At 32.6% G+C, this 20126-nt stretch overlaps 2 protein-coding genes across 3 annotated transcripts in view; one reads left to right on the top strand and one right to left on the bottom strand.

Moving 5' to 3' along the window:
• Positions 1-706: 706 nt before the first annotated feature.
• Positions 707-20126, bottom strand: part of LOC132733858 (C-1-tetrahydrofolate synthase, cytoplasmic-like) — a 43418-nt gene continuing 23998 nt past the window's right edge. Inside the window, exons 12-24 of one of the 2 annotated variants that reach the window (XM_060720578.1) lie at positions 19975-20111; positions 19382-19611; positions 16470-16572; positions 15832-15908; positions 15176-15316; positions 14728-14796; positions 14264-14375; positions 12037-12218; positions 11285-11385; positions 4768-4945; positions 3869-3976; positions 2657-2809; positions 707-2146 (exon numbers count right to left, since the gene is read on the bottom strand). In XM_060720578.1, the coding sequence (XP_060576561.1) occupies positions 2057-2146; positions 2657-2809; positions 3869-3976; positions 4768-4945; positions 11285-11385; positions 12037-12218; positions 14264-14375; positions 14728-14796; positions 15176-15316; positions 15832-15908; positions 16470-16572; positions 19382-19611; positions 19975-20111 (1681 nt within the window). In that variant the 3' untranslated portion in view covers positions 707-2056. The remainder of the gene's footprint in view (positions 2147-2656; positions 2810-3868; positions 3977-4767; positions 4946-11284; positions 11386-12036; positions 12219-14263; positions 14376-14727; positions 14797-15175; positions 15317-15831; positions 15909-16469; positions 16573-19381; positions 19612-19974; positions 20112-20126) is intronic. The other variant, XM_060720579.1, reaches the window with a different exon arrangement.
• LOC132733859 (heparan sulfate glucosamine 3-O-sulfotransferase 1-like) lies at positions 6656-8533 on the top strand. Its single transcript, XM_060720581.1, has one exon. It carries the CDS (start codon positions 7541-7543, stop codon positions 8522-8524), a length of 984 nt encoding a protein of 327 aa, XP_060576564.1. The 5' UTR covers positions 6656-7540; the 3' UTR covers positions 8525-8533.

Genomic DNA, 20126 nt, shown 5'->3' with positions numbered 1-20126 from the left:
TTTAACGTAAATTCTAAGTCGAAAAAGGGGCATAATTCTGTCAAAATGCTTGATAGAGTTACCTCCTCCTGTTTACAGGTTGGGGTCATGATGTTGAACAAGTGTGCAAAGTTTCAAAGCCATATGTCAATGGACTTTGAAAATATTTGAACTATTACAAAAACTTTAACGTAAATTCTAAGTCGAAAAAGGGGCATAATTCTGTCAAAATGCTTGATAGAGTTACCTCCTCCTGTTTACAGGTTGGGGTCATGATGGTGAACAAGTGTGCAAAGTTTCAAAGCCATATGTCAATGGACTTTGAAAATATTTGAACTATTACAAAAACTTTAACGTAAATTCTAAGTCGAAAAAGGGGCATAATTCTGTCAAAATGCTTGATAGAGTTACCTCCTCCTGTTTACAGGTTGGGGTCATGATGTGAACAAGTGTGCAAAGTTTCAAAACCATATGTCAATGGACTTTGAAAATATTTAACTATTACAAAAACTTTAACGTAAATTCTAAGTCGAAAAAGGGGCATAATTCTGTCAAAATGCTTTGATAGAGTTACCTCCTCCTGTCTACAGGTTGGGGTCATGATGTGAACAAGTGTGCAAAGTTTCAAAGCCATATGTCAATGGACTTTGAAAATATTTGAACTATTACAAAAACTTTAACGTAAATTCTAAGTCGAAAAAGGGCATAATTCTGTCAAAATGCTTGATAGAGTTACCTCCTCCTGTCTACAGGTTGGGGTCATGATGGTGAACAAGTGTGCAAAGTTTCAAAGCCATATGTCTATGGACTTTGAAAATATTTGAACTATTACAAAAACTTTAACATAAGTGGTTACGCCGACGCCGACGCTCGGGTGACTGCAATAGCTCTACTTATTCTTATCGAATAGTCGAGCTAAAAATAACATAGAAAATATATACCTTACCTAACTATTGATACATTATGTTTTAGAGATTATTTCATTTCTTTTATATATAAACATAGAAGGTTATTGCAATCATGCATAAAATTCACCTAGTTACAACAAAAGTGTTGAGTTGTACCCTTATATAAAATTTAAGATAAATCCTTGCATTGCTTAATTTGTAAAATGGATTTAGTCTGCTTTCAACTTGAAAATGCTGTTTTTATTTTAAGGAATTTTAACAAAAAAATGCTAACATTGAAAATCCCAAAAGCAAAATCTAGTCAGAATGCACAGATGTGCTGGCTGGTGGAACTCCATGCTTGTGAAAGTCCTAAATAAACTCTGTCAGTCATAAAAGGGTTTTGAACCTTTTGCTTGCACATGGCAATTGAATATACCCAGCCGGCACATCCACACTGTCTGATCATGGTTTGCACTATTCACTTTTCAGTAAGTACATATTTTGAAAATTTCTCTAAACATATGAAAAGTGTTGCCAAGGTTGAAAGCTGGACAAGTCCATTTATTATATTTAGATAGAATAAAGGGTTAGAATAACTGCTAATGTTGGCATTATATGAATCAATAAATGGCACAAATATAATACAAATATATTAATGATTAAATTTTTCTTTTTTTCTTCCAAATATATCATGGATATAGGCAATTTCCACAACCATGTCATATATACATAAAGTATTGTATCACAAATGCACCAAATTTATACATACAAATACCTGTACATACAAAACGTTACTAATAACTTTTAACAAAGAAACTGGCAAATAATTAATGACAATATAGAAATCAAGCAATTATCATAACATCAATGGAAACATATCTGTAATGTTCATAAAATTACTTAAGTGTCGCTTACATCATTGACATACATTGTATATCCAATAACATAATCATCTCTTAAATTTATAAATGATACATATATAAAATTTACATGTAGTTCAGGTTATCCACAATACTGATGTTTATATAAATAAGTTTTCATATAACAATTTTAATTTGTGACCATGCTTTTCAATAATTCTCTTAATATCTGAATTTAAAGTCAAAGAACAAATTAAACGCTGGTTTGTCGATTAATTTTTTTCTCAATCCATTACTATGTTGTCATGGTAACTGTTGTTTAAATTCTTAAGACAGGCCAACAATTTCCTCCGTGTCAGGATCAATGTCAATGTCATAGAAACAAGGTCGTGTCGGAAGTCCCGGCATTGTACTCATCTGAAATGTATAAAACATGTTATTGTCTGTTAATATGATTATCTTCATAGATTATGAGATTAAACTGTACCGAAAGTTGATGAATCTAATAGTTCATACATTATGATAAAATGATTGAAAAATTCACAGATTTCACTGTAAAAACATGATGTAAATGATGTATATAGTGTAAATTATGCTTTTGAGGCCCACACGGAAGATTGGGTAACCAAATACATAGCCTCAGTAAATAAAGACTTTAATTACTTACTTACTTACTTTTTCCGGTAAAGAATATTTATACACATTTTGAAGGATTTTTCAATTCAAGTAGATTAAAATGGGTTTTTTTTTTGTATCTTCAAAGGTAAAAATATTTTAAAAGTAACCATAAATGAAGTAAAAGTAAACTTTCTCTAATTTTTTAAATACACTTTTTTCTATGGTCACATAACTTTTCTTAAATTTCAAAAACATTAAAGACAGTTCAATGTACCGGGGTAAAGTAATATAAGAAGCATACAAACTTACTGTTCCAACTAATGGGTAGATAAAACCTGCTCCGATGCTAGCCCTGGCCTCTCTGATGGGTACAGTAAAACCTGTTGGTCGTCCCTTCAATGTTGGGTCATGAGATAACGACAAGTGGGTCTTTGCCATACATATTGGTAAGTCATTGAATCCCTGGTAAAAACAAGAACATAACAAAAATGAAAGCATGAAACTTGAAACAATTTGTTTGCAAAAAAAAATGTTATCACTTTTAAAGTCGTAAAAAATAAAACCTGTAATGACTAAAACAGTAACTGTTTAAAATCAAGCCCTTACTGGTTATGTTATTGTCACATTATTTATTGGGATATCCATGCATGATAAAACATTTATAAAAGATATTCCTAGACACTACATATCACTAAGTTTAACATTTATAAAAGATATTCCTAGACACTATACATCACTAAGTTTTATGCTACAAACAAAAATTACAACAACTGTGTTTGTATTACATGTATTTCACCACACACCTCACACCAATATATACTATATAATTATGTGCAAGGTTTGGTTTTTTTCTATCATCAACTTAAGGGTCAGTGTATATATTTTTTACATTCCTAATTCAAAACGGCTCTGTCAATGTGACTATGTCCGATATAGAAACTAAAATGCACAATATCTCATCCTAATAAACATATGTGCAAGGTTTTGATAACTTTCTGTCAATCTCCTCAGGAGCAATACATGCCAAAGATTTTTAGGACATTCATAAGGAATGACAAAAGAAAGCAATTTCCTATCTCTTCCCAAACTCCAAAAGTGGAGGCATAAATATTGTGCCAAGGATTCAATGTATATCGTTAGATTATAAAGGACATAAATCGGTTTAAAACTAGAAGGGGTTTTTGTCTCAAAAACATGTCTCCCAAAACAAGGTATGGTACTGATCACTCCTGCAAATTTTGGTCAAAATCCTGCCAGAACCTTGACCTTTGAAAGCCGGACAAGATTTTTCTCTTTATAGCTCTGATGGCCATTTTGTGCAGCGAAGCGGAACAAGCCGGTGACATGCACAACTAGGGATGGTGGTACTCCTTTGAAGTTTCATTGAAATCTGGCCTGCAGTTTGACCTGTGAAAGCCATACAAACTGAATGCAAACGGACAAACAGACAGACGGCCAAGGCAAAACAATATGTCTCTAAAAAATGTTGGGAGACATAATTATGGCATGGAGATAAAGTACCTGTTTCCTGTATCTGTCAATCTGTTCCTGAGCCTCAGGTTTAATATCAATGCCATCTGCTCCATAAATCTCACGTGCAATAACTGCGATCTTCTCCTCTATAGGTAACTATAAACACAGTAAATGTATTTATACTTTACCATGCTTAATACAGGTAGTAAATAAATGATGTATGCTTAATAGACAAATTATGACATAATTGTATGAAACTTTTACACTCTAGGTCAGAAATTTGTATGAATCTTGTACACAAAACTAATTGTTTAGAAATTTGTATGAATCCTGCACACTAAAGTAAAGGAGTTCAAAAATTTGTGTAAATCTTGTATGCAAATTTCTATGAATTTTGTACACTTAAGTTATTGTGTAATCTTGTATACAAAAGTAATTGTGTTCAAAAATGTGTATGAATCTTGCACACAAAAAATCTTGTACACTTAAGAACATTTTCATGAAATTTCGTATAGACATATAGGCAAAATGAAAAATGTTCAATAGAATTTCTTTAAACCTGGCATGTTGTTAGAATATGATAACAGAAACATCCTTAAGTAAATGAATTTAAAACTTTGTATGAACCTTGTACACAAATGTAATAGAGTTCACAAATTTGTATGAATCTTGTACACAAATAAAAGTAATTGAGTTTAGAACTAAGTATGAATTTTGTACGCATATGTAATTGAATTTAGAATTTTTTCTAGTACACAAAAGTTATTGAATTTAAAACTATGTACAAATATTGTACACAAAAGTAAATGAATTTATAACTTTGTATGAATCTAGTACACAATAGTAATTGAGTTCACAAATTTGTATCAATCTTGTACACTAAAGTTATTGTATTCAAAAATGTGTATGAATAATGTACAATAAAGTTATAAAGACTACCAACTTACAGACACATCATACAGAAACTTAAAGTTGCTCTTCTGCTGACAAGCTTTATCTACAGCCTTGGCAAGGTCAGTAGCTCCCTTTCCACCCTCTGCCCAGTGGTTACAGATTACAGCATCAAATGCTCCATTTTCACGTGCCAACTTCTGAATCAATTCCTTCTCTGCTTGGGTGTCAGTTCTGTAATAAAATACATGTACACTTAAGTCATTCCGTACATTCATCATTGTGCACGCACCATTTGACTTGACTTTTGATATCTTTTACTTGGGGAGTTTGGACTAGAGGATGGGTCTTCTGAGTTTCATACAAAACTATAAAAGTCATAAAGTATTTCACAGTTCATCCAGTTAAAAACCTTCCAGTAAAGACTAGGAAACAGTTTAGAATAACTGACCATTCATAAGCTAGGTGAATACATGTAGCTTTTCCATTTGTAAGAATTCAACATCCCAGTCATAATTGCAAATAAAAGGCAAAGTGGTTCAAATTACAGTAAGCTACATCATTACGCCATACAGTTACCTTACTTTAGTATCTACTTTACATAAATGCTGTAAGAAAACTTCAGTAAACAGTTCATTTACTTTTTGAAAATGGACAAAATATAACAAAGTTAATGTCATAAAGGGTAATTGGTGCGAGAGTTACAGAAAGATGAACAGTTTTAATATAAAAGGGAGACAACTATAAAGATAACTTTTGAAAAAGAAGTTTGTCTGTTTACAATTTTTAAGGCAAAAACTATCAATCTATCCAAAAAAACTATTAACATGCATTTGCATTGCTCACAATGGGCCTACATGTTCTTTTGATGGGCCTGGCAGAAAATGTAATGAATATGCCCAAAATAATAAAATTTTCTGTAATACAATAATTTAATATTGATTTTTTAATTGAATTCAATTTAATATTCAATATTTTAGATAATTAACTTAATTTTTTTTTATATTACAAGATGAGAGCAGAAAAGTGATAAAAATTGCCTGGGGTATATGAGTATACATTATGATATATAATTCAATTATTATTTGTAAATTATCAAAGGCAAAATCATGCTAGCTAGGTCATGTTGATAAATACCAAATGCAAATATGGATATTTCAAGGTATGTAGATCTATATGCATAATTTGAAATTTATAATTTTATCACAGAAAAATTGAGGGAGTTTGTTAGAATGGTTACTGTATCGTTTGCCTATTTCTTTTTTTTACATTATTTGTCCAAAAAGTAGGTGAAGTTTATAATGAAAAATTATTATAGAATTTTAGAACAATTCTTTTTCTATCAAAATTAGATATAAGAAAAAAAATATCTTCATACTGATATGCATTTGTAACTTGTGTAGCATTCTCAGATGTCATACAAAAACATCTTTTGAAACATGCATATAAATACTAGTTAACTGTAATTAACAGTGTTTCATTTTGGCTTTGAAAAAGTTAATGCAGTATATAACATGATGCTGGTAAATAATTACTTTAATAAGTTTCTTTCAAAATTTTATTATTTCAACTCTTTTCATGCTAGCAGCAGCGAGAAATTAGTTATGTCATCTGTAAAATTCAGGCCATCCTAAACAGTTGTTCAATTTGACCTTGTATATTGTCTGGTCCTCAACTGTAGTATGTTTTTTGTGTTGTTTTTTGTTGGATTATTTCATGCATGAACAGGCACCTGAGTAGAACCTGCAACGTTCCATTAGCTAGCTGGATAGCTTCCTCAAATGTAATAATCCAAAGTCCCTGTCGTGATCCAAACCCAACAACCTTAAGCACTTGGCCATGGACACCCCAAGTGTACTGTATAAAGCAATATGTCTCAAGATTCATGCTTATTTTCATGAAAATTTTGAAAATGTTATTAAAAGTAAAATACTGTGAAGGAAATAAAGGAAGTAATTTACACATTGCCAATAGCACTAACAATCCTTTAAGAGAGGTCAAAATATGCAAAAATTGCCCTTACTGAATAAGTCATGCAACAGAGATATGGTGATAGATATTGCAAAATCAGTCATTAACAGCACATAATATGTAAATTATTTCTTGAGTTTTGAATATTTTTACTTTTCTTACAAACTAATATATTGTTATCAAATAGAGAGAAATAAAAATCCCTAAAGAAAGCCCAACACATCAATACTGAAAATGTTGCAGACTCGGTTTGATTGAGCCTGTTCATGGACGGTACTGGTAAGTGCAAACTACAGTCAACGCCCCCTAGCACCGGCTTAAGCAGAATCTAACATTTAACATGAACTGGTTAGGAATTTTGAAACATCAGCAGATGTGTTCATATGGCGGTCATGGAACCTTCAATGTGACACGTTAGTGCCATTCCATGAAAAGCGGCATATGGTCCCAAAGTAAAATAATGCGTGGGCCCTAAACAAGAAAAACAATGGGCGTAACTAAATAAAATGGAAATTTGAAAGGGGATCAGAGGGTATGAAGCCTGCATATCACAGATATGACATCAAAAGACAAATTTAAAAAGCAGGCCACATATCCTAAGGGTGATTTTCTTAAAGTTTGATTTTCTTAAAATTTTTTGGCTCATCAGTGGAGGCATGCAGCTTTAAGCAATGTGCAAATATAGCGGTAATAACATTCCTACTCCATCAGTATAGGTCCAGGCAAATTCTTTTTTAAGTCTAATCTATAACAGAAATTCAGTCAAGATTATACAATCATGATTGTAATCACTACAATTGGGTATTTTCAAATTCAATGCAGAATATAATATACAAAATAATGATGGACAGGTGATATATGACATTTCTATTCCATTTCAGGTCAATACCACACAGTTTAAATTGTATGAAGAAACTGACGTTCATTTCACTTATCACAATAATGATCTTTCATATTTTACGTCTGCAATTCATCTGTATCGAACCTGACCTTGACAGCATAGAAGATCGTAACTTACGTAAAATGATCATGCTCGGTAAAAATCTGGAGGACGAAAGAACATGTAGGAAAGAAATTCCTAAATGTATCATAGTAGGTGTGATTAAAGGTGGGACAGAGGCGTTTTCTACATTCCTTGCATTACATCCTCAAGTTGCCATGCAGTTCAAAGCGAAACCTACGCTATATTTCACTGATATCAATTATAAGAAGGGAAAGAGTTGGTACAAGAATCAAATGCCATGCTCCAAACACGGGCAAATTACTATAGAAAAATCCCCCCAGTACTGGGGATGGAATCATGCACCTTCACGAATACATTTATTTTATCCAACCATGAAAGTAATATTGGTCGTTCGAGACCCAGTATCACGTGCTACTTCACACTACCTTAAACAGATTTATTCAAATCCTGATGAACTACAAGGCAAAACTTTCGAGGAGATGATAACAGATGGGAATGGAGAAATAAACACAAAAAGCCGCGTCTTACAACTATCAGCTTATGCACCTATTTTAAAACAATGGCTGAGACATTTCAAGCAAAATCAAATCTTAATTGTTGACGGAAATAACTTAAACAAAAATCCTGTTATGGAGTTACGTAGAGCAGAGCGATTCCTGAATTTAACATCTTATATAAATAGAGACATGTTCGTTAAAAACACAGAGAGAGATTTATACTGTATTAAGTCAAAGTGTGGAAAAGAATATTGTCTGCCAGAGAGTAAAAGCAGTGGTCATCCTGATATAGACGAGAAAGTACTTGAAAAACTGAAAAAATATTTTGATCCTCTCAATGAAGAATTTTTTAAAATAACAGGTAGAAAATTTGTGTGGTAAAAGAAGTGGTAACAAGAGCCACCGCCGGGCGGGGGCAACGCTCGACTTTTTACTTTTTCTAAACGCAAACATAGAAAGGTTTGAACATATATTGATGTTTCCTTTTTATAAATTTAGTTGGTCTGTCTTGTCACATTAGTTTTGTTTATATATTTTGTATATATATGAATAGAAACATTAAGCATATTTCTAAAAATAGCAACAGTACGCAATTTCTAAAAATAGCAACAATGACGCAATTTCTAAAAATAGCAACAATGACGCAATTTCTAAAAATAGAAAAAATGACGCAATTTCTAAAAATAGAAAAAAATGACGCAATTTTTAAAAATAGAAACAATGACGCAATTTCTAAAAATAGGAAAAAGAAAATGACGCAATTTCTAAAAAAAGCAACAATGACGCAATTTCTAAAAATAGAAAAAATGACGCAATTTCTAAAAATAGAAAAAAATGACGCAATTTTTAAAAATAGAAACAATGACGCAATTTCTAAAAATAGGAAAAAAAAATGACGCAATTTCTAAAAATAGAAAAAAAAATGACGCAATTTCTAAAAATAGAAAAAATGACGCAATTACTAAAAATAGCAACAATGACGCAATTTCTAAAAATAGAAAAAAATGACGCAATTTCTAAAAATAGAAAAAAATGACGCAATTACTAAAAATAGCAACAATGACGCAATTTCTAAAAATAGAAAAAATGACGCAATTTCTAAAAATAGAACAAAAATGACGCAATTTCTAAAAATAGCAACAATGACACAATTTCTAAAAATAGAAAAATGACGCAATTTCTAAAAATAGGAAAAAATGACGCAAATTCTAAAAATAGCAACAATGACGCAATTTCTAAAAATAGAAAAACATGACGCAATTTCTAAAAATAGAAAAAATGACGTAATTTCTAAAAATAGAAAAACATGACGCAATTTCTAAAAATAGAAAAAAAAATGAAGCAATTTATAAAAATAGAAAAAAATGACGCAATTTCTAAAAATAGAAAAAAATGACGCAATTTCTAAAAATAGAAAAAAAATGACGCAATTTCTAAAAATAGAAAAACATGACGCAATTTCTAAAAATAGAAACAATGACGCAATTTCTAAAAATAGAAACAATGACGCAATTTCTAAAAATAGAACAAAAATGACGAAATTTCTAAAAATAGCAACAATGACGCAATTTCTAAAAATAGAAAAAATGACGCAATTTCTAAAAATAGAAAAACATGACGCAATTATATATACATGTATATATATATGTATATATATATATATATATATATATATATATATATATTGATATATATATATATTTGATATATATATATATATATCTATATATGTATATATATATATATATATATATATATATACATGCATATATATATATATATATATATATATATATATATATATATATATATATATATACACCTGCATATATGTATATATATACACACACACATTTATATATATATTTATATATAATACATATACTATACATACACACACACCGATAAATGCACAATCTGAGAAAATTCAATAATATAACCTTCAAGGTCAAGGTCATTAAAGAGCCCAAGCAAATTTGGTTTGATAAACAACAAGGTCTGGTCCTTAAGAATGTTCTGTTATAATATGAAGTTTATCCCTTCAAAAATAGCAAAGTTACAGTCAGTTACTGCCAAAACAATGAAAATTTCAATAATTTGACCTTCAAAGGCAATGTCATTAATGAGTGAAGGTCAAGGTCTTTCGGTATATTTTTAACAGTTATCTTTGAAGATTATTATGTTCAAGTTTGAAGACAATCCATTCAAAAATAACAAAGTTACAGCCAATAATAGCCAAAAAAATGAAAATTTCAATAATTTGACCTTCAAAGTCAAGGTCATTGATGAGTGAATGTCAAGGTCTGACTGGTTATTTTTAAGGGATATCCCTGAAGATTATTATGTTCAAGTTTGAAGACAATCCATTCAAAAATAACAAAGTAACAGCCAATAACAGCATGAACAAACAAAAATTGGACTTTTAACCTTGAAGGTCAAGGTCATTTATGGATGAAGGTCAAGGTTAGTGTGGTCTACTGAAAGGTCTTGTCCCAAGGGTTGTTGTGGCCAAGTATGAAGACAATACACCAAGAAATAAAAAAGTTATGATCCAGGTACAAGTTTTCGGACGGCAACGGCAACGGCAACGGAGACGGCAACGGCAACGCCGACCTGACTATAACAATACCTCTACTTTTTTTTTCAAAAAAAAAAAAGTCGAGCTAAAAACTGCAATTAAGAAACTTTCATATGGTATAAAAAAGAATACTGGTGTTGTTAAAACAATAATAAAAGTCAATTGAAGAGAATAATCATCATTCTGCTTAACATAATAATATATGTTTATATACAAGCACACTTGTTAGTAAATTGCTTCGTTTTTATCTTTGTTTTCATACAGACTTTAACACATTTTTGGTCTAATTCTGGTGTTCAGTCTACCTAATGGGCTTTCTTGGATAATTAACCAGTAGTTTACAGATTTCTCTGCAAGTGACCAATTACTTATCCCATATGATTTTTGTATCTGCTGTAAGAAACAAATGACCATTAGACTCAGCACCAGAGATAAATTGTCACAGGGAAAATTCTCAGAAACACCTGCAATAATCTCAAGTTTCTAACTCCCAACATTACCCTTCGCCAAAAGTTTCCTTACAAAGTAACATAGATCTGTCCCATATAAAATAAATAACTTACGCAAATCCATTAATTGCAACAACAACAGGTACTCCAAACTTGTTGGCATTTTCTGTCTGCTTCTGTAGATTGGAAAATCCTTTCTCCAACAATTCCAAGTTCTAAAATAAACAAAAATAAATATTGAAGAAATATAAAGGGATAATTTTCAAGGAGAGTATTTAAAATCTAAAGTACATACATTTTCCAACTTTTTAATGCAACAGAAAGTAGTCAATATAAATTTCAGATTTAAATACTATTCAAAACAAATGATAGGAAATTGTCAAAGAACCAGATTTTTAGCTAATATCACATGAACAAAGGGTTCATAATTTTATTAAGATGATAAAATCACAAAAACCCGATAATATTCTCCAATGGTGATAATTATTCTAAGAAGGTTGAAATCCTTAGAGAAACATGGATTGCCACTATATCTATGGTGTCCAATGACCTATGAACATTTAGTTGTTGTGCACAACATATGTAGGGGAGTTGTTTACCTTGTTTTGTGCCCTCTATTTGTTTTTTCAGAAAAAGACATTTTGTAATCATGTTAATAAACATTTATATAAGATCTATCCTGTATTCTTGTTTACTGGCATGGTGGCAGCAGTGGGATTTAAACCCAAGCCTCCAAAGAGGCTGGTGCACTATGCCATCTACATTCACCAATCAAATAACCACAGTATTACATTGGAAAACCTGTGTTAAAATTCTAGGAAAGGTTGAACTGTATGCTGTATTTGAAAATACTTGAACTACATTACCTCTTCTATATATTCCTTAGGTAGGGGCACTCCTGCCACCACAGTTGGTCCTCCTCCATGCATCTTCAGAGCCCTTATTGTGGCCACTAGGACAACAGCATTGGGTACAAGACCAGAGTAACGACATTTTATGTCGAAGAATTTTTCCATACCAATATCAGCTCCAAACCCTGCCTCAGTCACTGAAATAGTTCATACATCATCAAACAGAAGTCCAAAAGATGTTCATAAAATTTATTGCTGCCGACCAAATAGCTAATGTTACTTATGTTCAATTAAAAAAAATTTAAACTGCCAAAAAAAAACCCCCAAGACACATGGAATTGTATACTAATGTTCAGTAGTAACATGCATGTGAAAAGTGTCCTATACGTTAACCACTTTGCCATAATGCCACATATATATTTTTATGCTTTATTTCAAGTCACACACAGACACAGAAAAGACCATATGGCAATTATCCAGCTATACTTGTGAAGAAACTTCTGGGTAAAACCATCAACATACTGTAAACTAACTGGATAGTTTCTTCACATGAAAGAATTCCTGGCAGGATTACAATCTATAATGGTGAGCAACAAAAGGTCTGAAACCACCTTAAACACTGAAAAAATCTCAAACTTTAAAAAGTAAACTTAAATCATCACATGAACATCCAAAACAAAAGGGCCATGATGGCCCTGAAGTCGCTCACCTGTATATAGGCCCCCGGAGCGGGGCCAGTTTAAACCCTCAGGGCTTTAATTTGAACAAACTTGGTAGACACCCATTAGAAATTGTTTTATACAAAACATCTAAGGTCTAGCTGGTCAAGTTTTTTCTTTACACATATAGTTAAAAACAATGACACACCTGGGGCAGGGCCAGTTTGGACCCAAGGGCTTTTATTTGAACAAACTTTGTAGACACTTACTAGAAAATGTTTCATGCTTAATATCTGAACTCTAGCTATTCGGGTTTTTTCAAAGAAGATTTTTTAAATTTTTGCTATACACATATAAGGAAAATCAATGTCCCCCGGGGCGGGGTCAATTTTACCCCAGGGCTTTTATTTGAACAAACTTTGTAGACACTCACTAGAAGATGCTTCGTGCTTAATATCTAAACTCTAGCTATTTGTGTTTTTTCAAAGAAGAATGTTTAAGTTTTTGTTATACACATATAAGGAAAATGAATGACCCCCGGGGCGGGGCAAATTTTGACCCCAGGGCTTTTATTTGAACAAACTATGTAGACACTCACTAGAAGATGTTTCATGCTTAGTATCTAAACTCTAGCTATTTGCTTTTTTTCAAAGAAGATTTTTTAAGTTTTTGCTATACACATGTAAGGAAAATCAATGACCTCCGGGGCGGGGCCAATTTTGACCCAAGTGCTCTTATTTGAACAAACTTGGTAGACATCCGTTAGAACATGTTTCATGCTAAATATCTAAGCTCTAGCTCTTTGGGTTCTTTAAAAGAAGATTTTTTAAGTTTTTACTATATGCATATAGGGAAAATCAATGACCCCCTGGGGCGGGGCCAATTTTGACCCCAGGGCTTTTATTTGAACAAACTTGGTAGACACCCATTAGAAGATGTTTCATGCTAAATATCTTAGCTCGAGCTCTTTGGGTTCTTTAAAAGAAGATTTTTTAAGTTTTTACTATATGCATATAGGGAAAATCAATGACCCCCTGGGGCGGGGCCAATTTTGACCCCAGGGCTTTTATTTGAACAAACTTGGTAGACACCCATTAGAAGATGTTTCATGCTAAATATCTTAGCTCGAGCTCTTTGGGTTCTTTAAAAGAAGATTTTTTAAGTTTTTACTATATGCATATAGGGAAAATCAATGACCCCCTGGGGCGGGGCCAATTTTGACCCCAAGGCTTTAATTAGAACAAACTTGGTAGACACTCACTAGAAGATGTTTCATGCCAGATATCATAGCTCTAGCTCTTTGGGTTTTTTAGAAGAAGATATTCAAAGTTTTTTCTTTTGCTTGCCATGGCAACCAGAGTTCTGCATGGAATGGAATTCTTTGAACAACTTTGTTAAGGCTTCACACAAGGAACATCCCTGTGAAGTTTCATTATGATCTGCCTTATGGTTTCAGAGGAGATGTCGTTTTAAAAGTGTGAACGGACAACGGACGACGTACGACGGACGACAGACGACGGACGAAGAGTGATCCTAATAGCTCACCCTGAGCATATGCTCAGGTTAGCTAACAATAATCTTACCAACAAATCCATTCTCTCCTACAAGTTTCAGAGCAATTTTGTCAGCAAGGATTGAAGAGTTTCCATGTGCGATGTTGGCAAAAGGTCCGGCATGTACAAACACAGGGGTACCCTATAATATACAATTAAGTATAACAATGTTTTTGTGTCAACATTGTGTTTACTTGAAATACACAAAAGGATAAACAGAATAGTTTTTTAAAGGTCTATTATGTCTAAGAAATAAACAATTTTCTGATATATTTTAAATCTTTAGACTAAGCTTCCTTCAATTAACAGTATACAATCCAAAATAGGGTAAACCCATTACACAAATCAAGCACTGTCAAGTTTCTCAATTTTCAGAAATCATTAATCCAAATATGATATTAAGCTTTTAACATTTTTTAGAATGACACATACAAAATTCTTAACTTTAAATAACATACAGCAATTATAGAGAGTACTATAAAGGGCTTTATTACCTCAAGTGTCTGCATCAGATTGGGTCTAATAGCATCTTTCATTAATACTGTCAATGCACCACTCACTCCCTGAAATAAATGGTTATCAGTTCTTCATTATAGATATACAACAATCATCAATCTTTCTTTTCTTTTTTTTATTTTAATGACAAGTTGTGATAGTCTAATAGAAGATGACGACTATCAGCTCCAAAATTTTCTTTTCTTTTAATGAAAGACTGTGATGAAAAAGATATTCTCTCCCTCCCTTCAATATTATCAAAAGTTAGTGTTATATTGAGTATCTTACTGTCAATGTCCTATTCCAAGCATCTCAGTAGATCAATAAGCCCTCCATCAGCTGTCAAGACAGCATTCTAATTAAACATAGACATGAAACCACAACCTATCAGGTAACAATGATACAAAAAACAGTCATCATAACCACTAGATCACAGGAACAAATTACCAGATCATCAGCTGTGATAGGGACACCAGCTTTACTACTAGCAACCACCATATTGCCCAATCTCTCCCTCATATCCTGTAGACTGGTTGTCAAGGCAAGGATAGCCATAATTTCACTGGCAACTGTGATATCAAACTGACACTGTAACAATATAAGAAATATCTGATCATCATCTATAAATCTTTTGACATATTTTATAATAACATAGAAACAAATACACATTTTTACATTTTATATTCAGCCGTTCAGGCAGACACTCCAAAAATTATAAAATCAGTTCAAAGAAAGACTTTTGCAACACCAAGGTTACTCTCAATAAAATTAAGGTTGCATTAAAATTTCTCAAAATTATGCTTCAAATAATTTAGTGGCATACACAAAAGAGTATAAATATATAAATTTCTTCACATTCTCATACTTTAAACATTAGATGAGGCTTACCTAAGTCAAACAGGTAAGTGCCTATGCAACACAGGTTAGTGCCGATGCCATCCAGAATAGTGTAGTCTCATCAGATTTTTTTTTGTAATAAGTTTTTTCTTTTATTGAAACACAGCTAAACACAGAACAACAATGGATTATTCCAAATTTAAAACAGGGCGAGTCCATTGTATGAATATCTATAATTGTATTGGTTAAACATTAATGCAACAAACCTGTCTAGTTTTTCCTTTCTCATTTGGTCCCTGGCCTATTGTAATACTTCTCAGAAATCTATCATTTGTGTCCATCACTGTACAAAGATACAACTTTTATTTTCAATTTCTGTAAGTTGTAGTACATGTATTATGATATTTATAAGATTTATACAAAGTTTTTGTTAAATATAATTACTAGTATCCCCATATAGTGGTAAATATTGTATAAAAGTAATCAATCATCAAAATATATACAAAACTATTTTGACAGGACTGAATTACATTGTACCAACTAGCTAAGGATGTTTGCCAGCACTTTCTTAGTTAAAGTCAAGACATCTACTGGTTCAGGTTAAATGTCTCATTAATTATCCAATTAAAACTTGATGGTAACTAAATTACCATGGGTTGGTTTTACCTTGCGCAAAATAATCCATATGTTAATGTGTTAAGATTCTCACTAAGGAAAGTGTGTTCTTTATAAATATGTAGCTATCCCCATAGCTGAGAGCTTGTCGTTTGCTTTAAATTAGAACCCATTCCTTCTATAAATAATGTACAAAGGGACACACACTTGAAGGGATTCTCTGTGCCAGACAAGCTAAAATGTGGCTATGAAATTGACTTTAAAATTCAGCATGTCATGATGTACAAACCTCGTTGCCATGTAATGGTAGCAGGATCGAAGTCCAGTCTCACAAATTTTGTTACTTCTTCTGGTGTCAGTGAGTTTGGATCTGTTTTCTCAATGCCAAGTTTCTAAATGATTCAAAGAAATAAATCATAATTTTATAAATTATAATGACTATGGTAAATTAAAGCCTCCAGATTCATGCTAATTTTCATGAAAATTTTTGAAAATGTATTTTAAACAAATTAAAGTCAAATATTGTCACATGAACAGAGAAAATAACTAACAGACTGCAAAGTGCACTGACAATTCCCATATTTTACCAAAGAGAGGTCAAAATATGCAAAAAGTGACAAATATTTCAAAATCAGTCATTAACTGCACATAACATGTAAATCATCACTTGAATTTTTAATCTTTTTACTTTTCTTTAAATCTTAGTACATTTTTCTAAAGTTTGATTTTCTTGAAATATTTTTGCTCATCTGGAGGCATGCAGAAGTACTGAAGTATTTATACTAGCATAATTTTGATCATGTAAGTATAGGAAACAATCATAAAGATATAATTAAGTGGTCAAAACTAGCTACAAACTCACTTCAAAGCATTTTTCTTAAATGCATTTAACTCTTATCCTACTGGCGACAATTTATTCTACCCTGAATGCGATAAGTACAGACCAAGATGTCGTCTGCACAGTTTGCTATTCAGTCAGTACATACTTTAAATTTATTTTCTAGAATAATGAATGGTTTTGTCCATATTTAAAGTTCACTTGGGATATTTAGCATGGCAGAGGATAAAATAAGTCAATATGAAAATTACAACTCATATTAATAATAAAATCTTGTAATTTTTGGCGCGAAATATGAAATAAACTAGAACTCACAGTGTCCAAAGGACACAGATGCCCCCACTGACAACATATATATGGTATATAGTGAAAAAATCAACAAAAGCCCATAATTCTGTTAAATTTGGTCGCAGCAAAAATTCCTTCGTTAACTACCATCTACAAATTAAGGTTGTTCATCCCTGAAAGTTTAAGCAAAATCTGCCATCCGGTTTAAGAGGAGTTGCGTTCACAAAATTTCTATATGGTAAATAGTGAAAAAATCAACAAAGGGCCATAATTCTGTTAAATTTGGTTGCAGCAAAAATTCCTTCCTTTACTACCATCTACACATTAAGGTTGTTCATCCCTGGAAGTTTAAGCAAAATCTGCCAGTCTGGTATAAGAGGAGTTGCGTTCACAAGATTTTGGCTTTAGGGGCTATTTTGTTTGTTATTTTCTTTGTTTTCTTAAGGGCTACAAGCCCCTAAACCCTTTGATCACGGAATGAACCTATTGTTCTCTTTTGTTCTTTTTACTGTTATATAGCCCCTAAACCCAAAATGTTTGCTCGGACAGACGTACGGACGGACAGACGGATGGACAAGTGCAACGCTATATGCTCCCACTCTGTGGAGGCATAAAAACCCTCATTGATTTAATTTTCAATAGTTTTTAAGAAGCATTTTACACATTCAAAGAAATGGCAACACTTTGTCAAATGACAGTAAAACCTCTGCATAGCAACACCCTTTGGAAGACATATTTTTGGTGGTTACTGAGAGGTGTTGCTTTATGGAGGTTAAATAAGTCTTAGTTTAGGAAGATTTCAACCTGTTGATATAAACAAGAGGGCCACGATGGCCCTGAGGTCGCTCACCTGTATATAGCCCCCTACCCCCACCCCCCCCCCCCCCACACCCATAAGAAGATGTTTCATGCTAAACATCTAAGCTCTAGCTCATTGGGCTTTTTAAAAGAAGATTTTTTAAAGTTTTTACTATACACATATAGTTCAAAACAATGACACCCCTGGGGCGGGGCCAGTTTTGACCCCAGGGCTTTTATTTGAACAAACTTTGTAGACACTTACTAGAAGATGTTTCATGCTTAATATCTAAACTCTAGCTATTTGGGTTTTTTCAAAGAAGATTTTAAGATTTTGCTATACACATATAAGGAAAATCAATGACCCCCGGGGCGGGGCCAATTTTGACCCCAGGTCTTTTATATGAACAAACTTTGTAGACACTCACTTGAAGATGTTTCATGCTTAATATCTAAACTCTAGCTATTTGGGTTTTTTCAAAGAAGATTTTTAAGTTTTTGCTATACACATATAAGGAAAATCAATGACCCCCGGGGTTTGGGCCAATTTTGACCCCAGGGCTTTTATTTGAACAAACTTGGTAGACACCTATTAAAACATGTTTGATGCTAAATATCTTAGCTCTAGCTCTTAGAGTTCTTTAAAAGAAGATTTTTTAAGTTTTTACTATATGCATATAGGGAAAATCAATGACCCCCTGGGGCAGGGCCAATTTTGACCCCAGGGGTTTTATTTGAACAAACTTGGTAGACACTCATTAGAACATGTTTCATGCTAAATATCTTAGCTCTACTTCTTTGGGTTCTTTAAAAGAAGATTTTTTAAGTTTTTACTATATGCATTAAGGGAAAATCAATGACCCCCTGGGGCGGGGCCAATTTTGACCACAGGGCTTTTATTTGAACAAACTTGGTAGACACTCACTAGAAGATGTTTCATGCCAAATATCTAAGCTCTAGCTCTTAGGGTTTTTTAAAAGAAGATATTTAAAGTTTTTTCTTTCGGTTGCCATGGCAACCAGAGTTCTGCATGGAATTAAATTCTTTGAACAATTTTTAAAGGTGACCACCAAAGGAACATTCCTGTGAAGTTTGGATGAAATTGGCCTAGTGGTTTATGAGGAGATGTCATTTAAAGTAAAAGTTTACGGACGCCGGACGGACGTCGGACGAAAAGCGATCACAAAAGCTCACCCTGTCACTTTGTGACAGGTGAGCTAAAAAGTTATTTATTTACAAAGAGCCACTCTGGAGGTTTAACTGTATATCATTAATACCTTTAATCTTCTGAACTGTATTTTTGAGAAAGCTCTTTTTCCTTTGGACTCTGGTACAAGTCTCTTGTAGAGAGCCTCATCTGTCTGGGTGGCTTCATGAAACATGCGGGCATCAATCTGGGCCGCTAACAAGTTATTGGCTGCTGTGATAGCATGGATATCTCCCGTCAGGTGAAGGTTAAACTCCTCCATAGGTATCACTTGAGAGTAACCTCCCCCTGCAGCGCCACCTATAACACACAAATATGGCAATCTTAACTTAAGACTCGGTTAGAAAATATATTAATCATTGTTATCTATTTTGACAAAAGTTGCAATCATCAGTTCTAAGTCAGTTTCAAACTTGGCAATTTAGAACAGAATTATTGATATTAGCATACCAACAAGAACATATTGAATCATTTTATAATAATTAACCTTTAATATTTTACAAGGACAAAAAAAATCCATGACTGAATACTATTTTACGCATAAGCAGGTAATGGGTAAATTTATATTATATTTTTTTAATGTCTTTTTTTTAGTTTTAGATAATACCTTTACAAAGAGAATTCAATTTTTGTTACATTTAAACTGTTGTAGCTTTCAATTACCTTTGATACCAAATGTCGGCCCTTGTGATGGTTGTCTAACACACGCAAACACATTCCTCTTAAGATGTGCCCCAATAGCTTGTGTGAGACCTATTGTTGTTGTACTCTTTCCCTCACCTAGTGGAGTTGGTGTGATCCTGAAATATCAAAAA

Source organism: Ruditapes philippinarum, unplaced genomic scaffold (assembly GCF_026571515.1).
Source record: "Ruditapes philippinarum isolate M1 unplaced genomic scaffold, ASM2657151v2 ctg1319_1_1_1_1, whole genome shotgun sequence".
Lineage (NCBI taxonomy): Eukaryota > Metazoa > Mollusca > Bivalvia > Venerida > Veneridae > Ruditapes > Ruditapes philippinarum.
This window is presented reverse-complemented; position numbering and strand designations above follow the sequence as displayed.

Excerpts from the sequence above, each read along its gene's own strand:
- LOC132733859 (XM_060720581.1), top strand. The coding sequence starts at position 7,541 with ATGACATTTCTATTCCATTTCAGGTCAATACCACACAGTTTAAATTGT.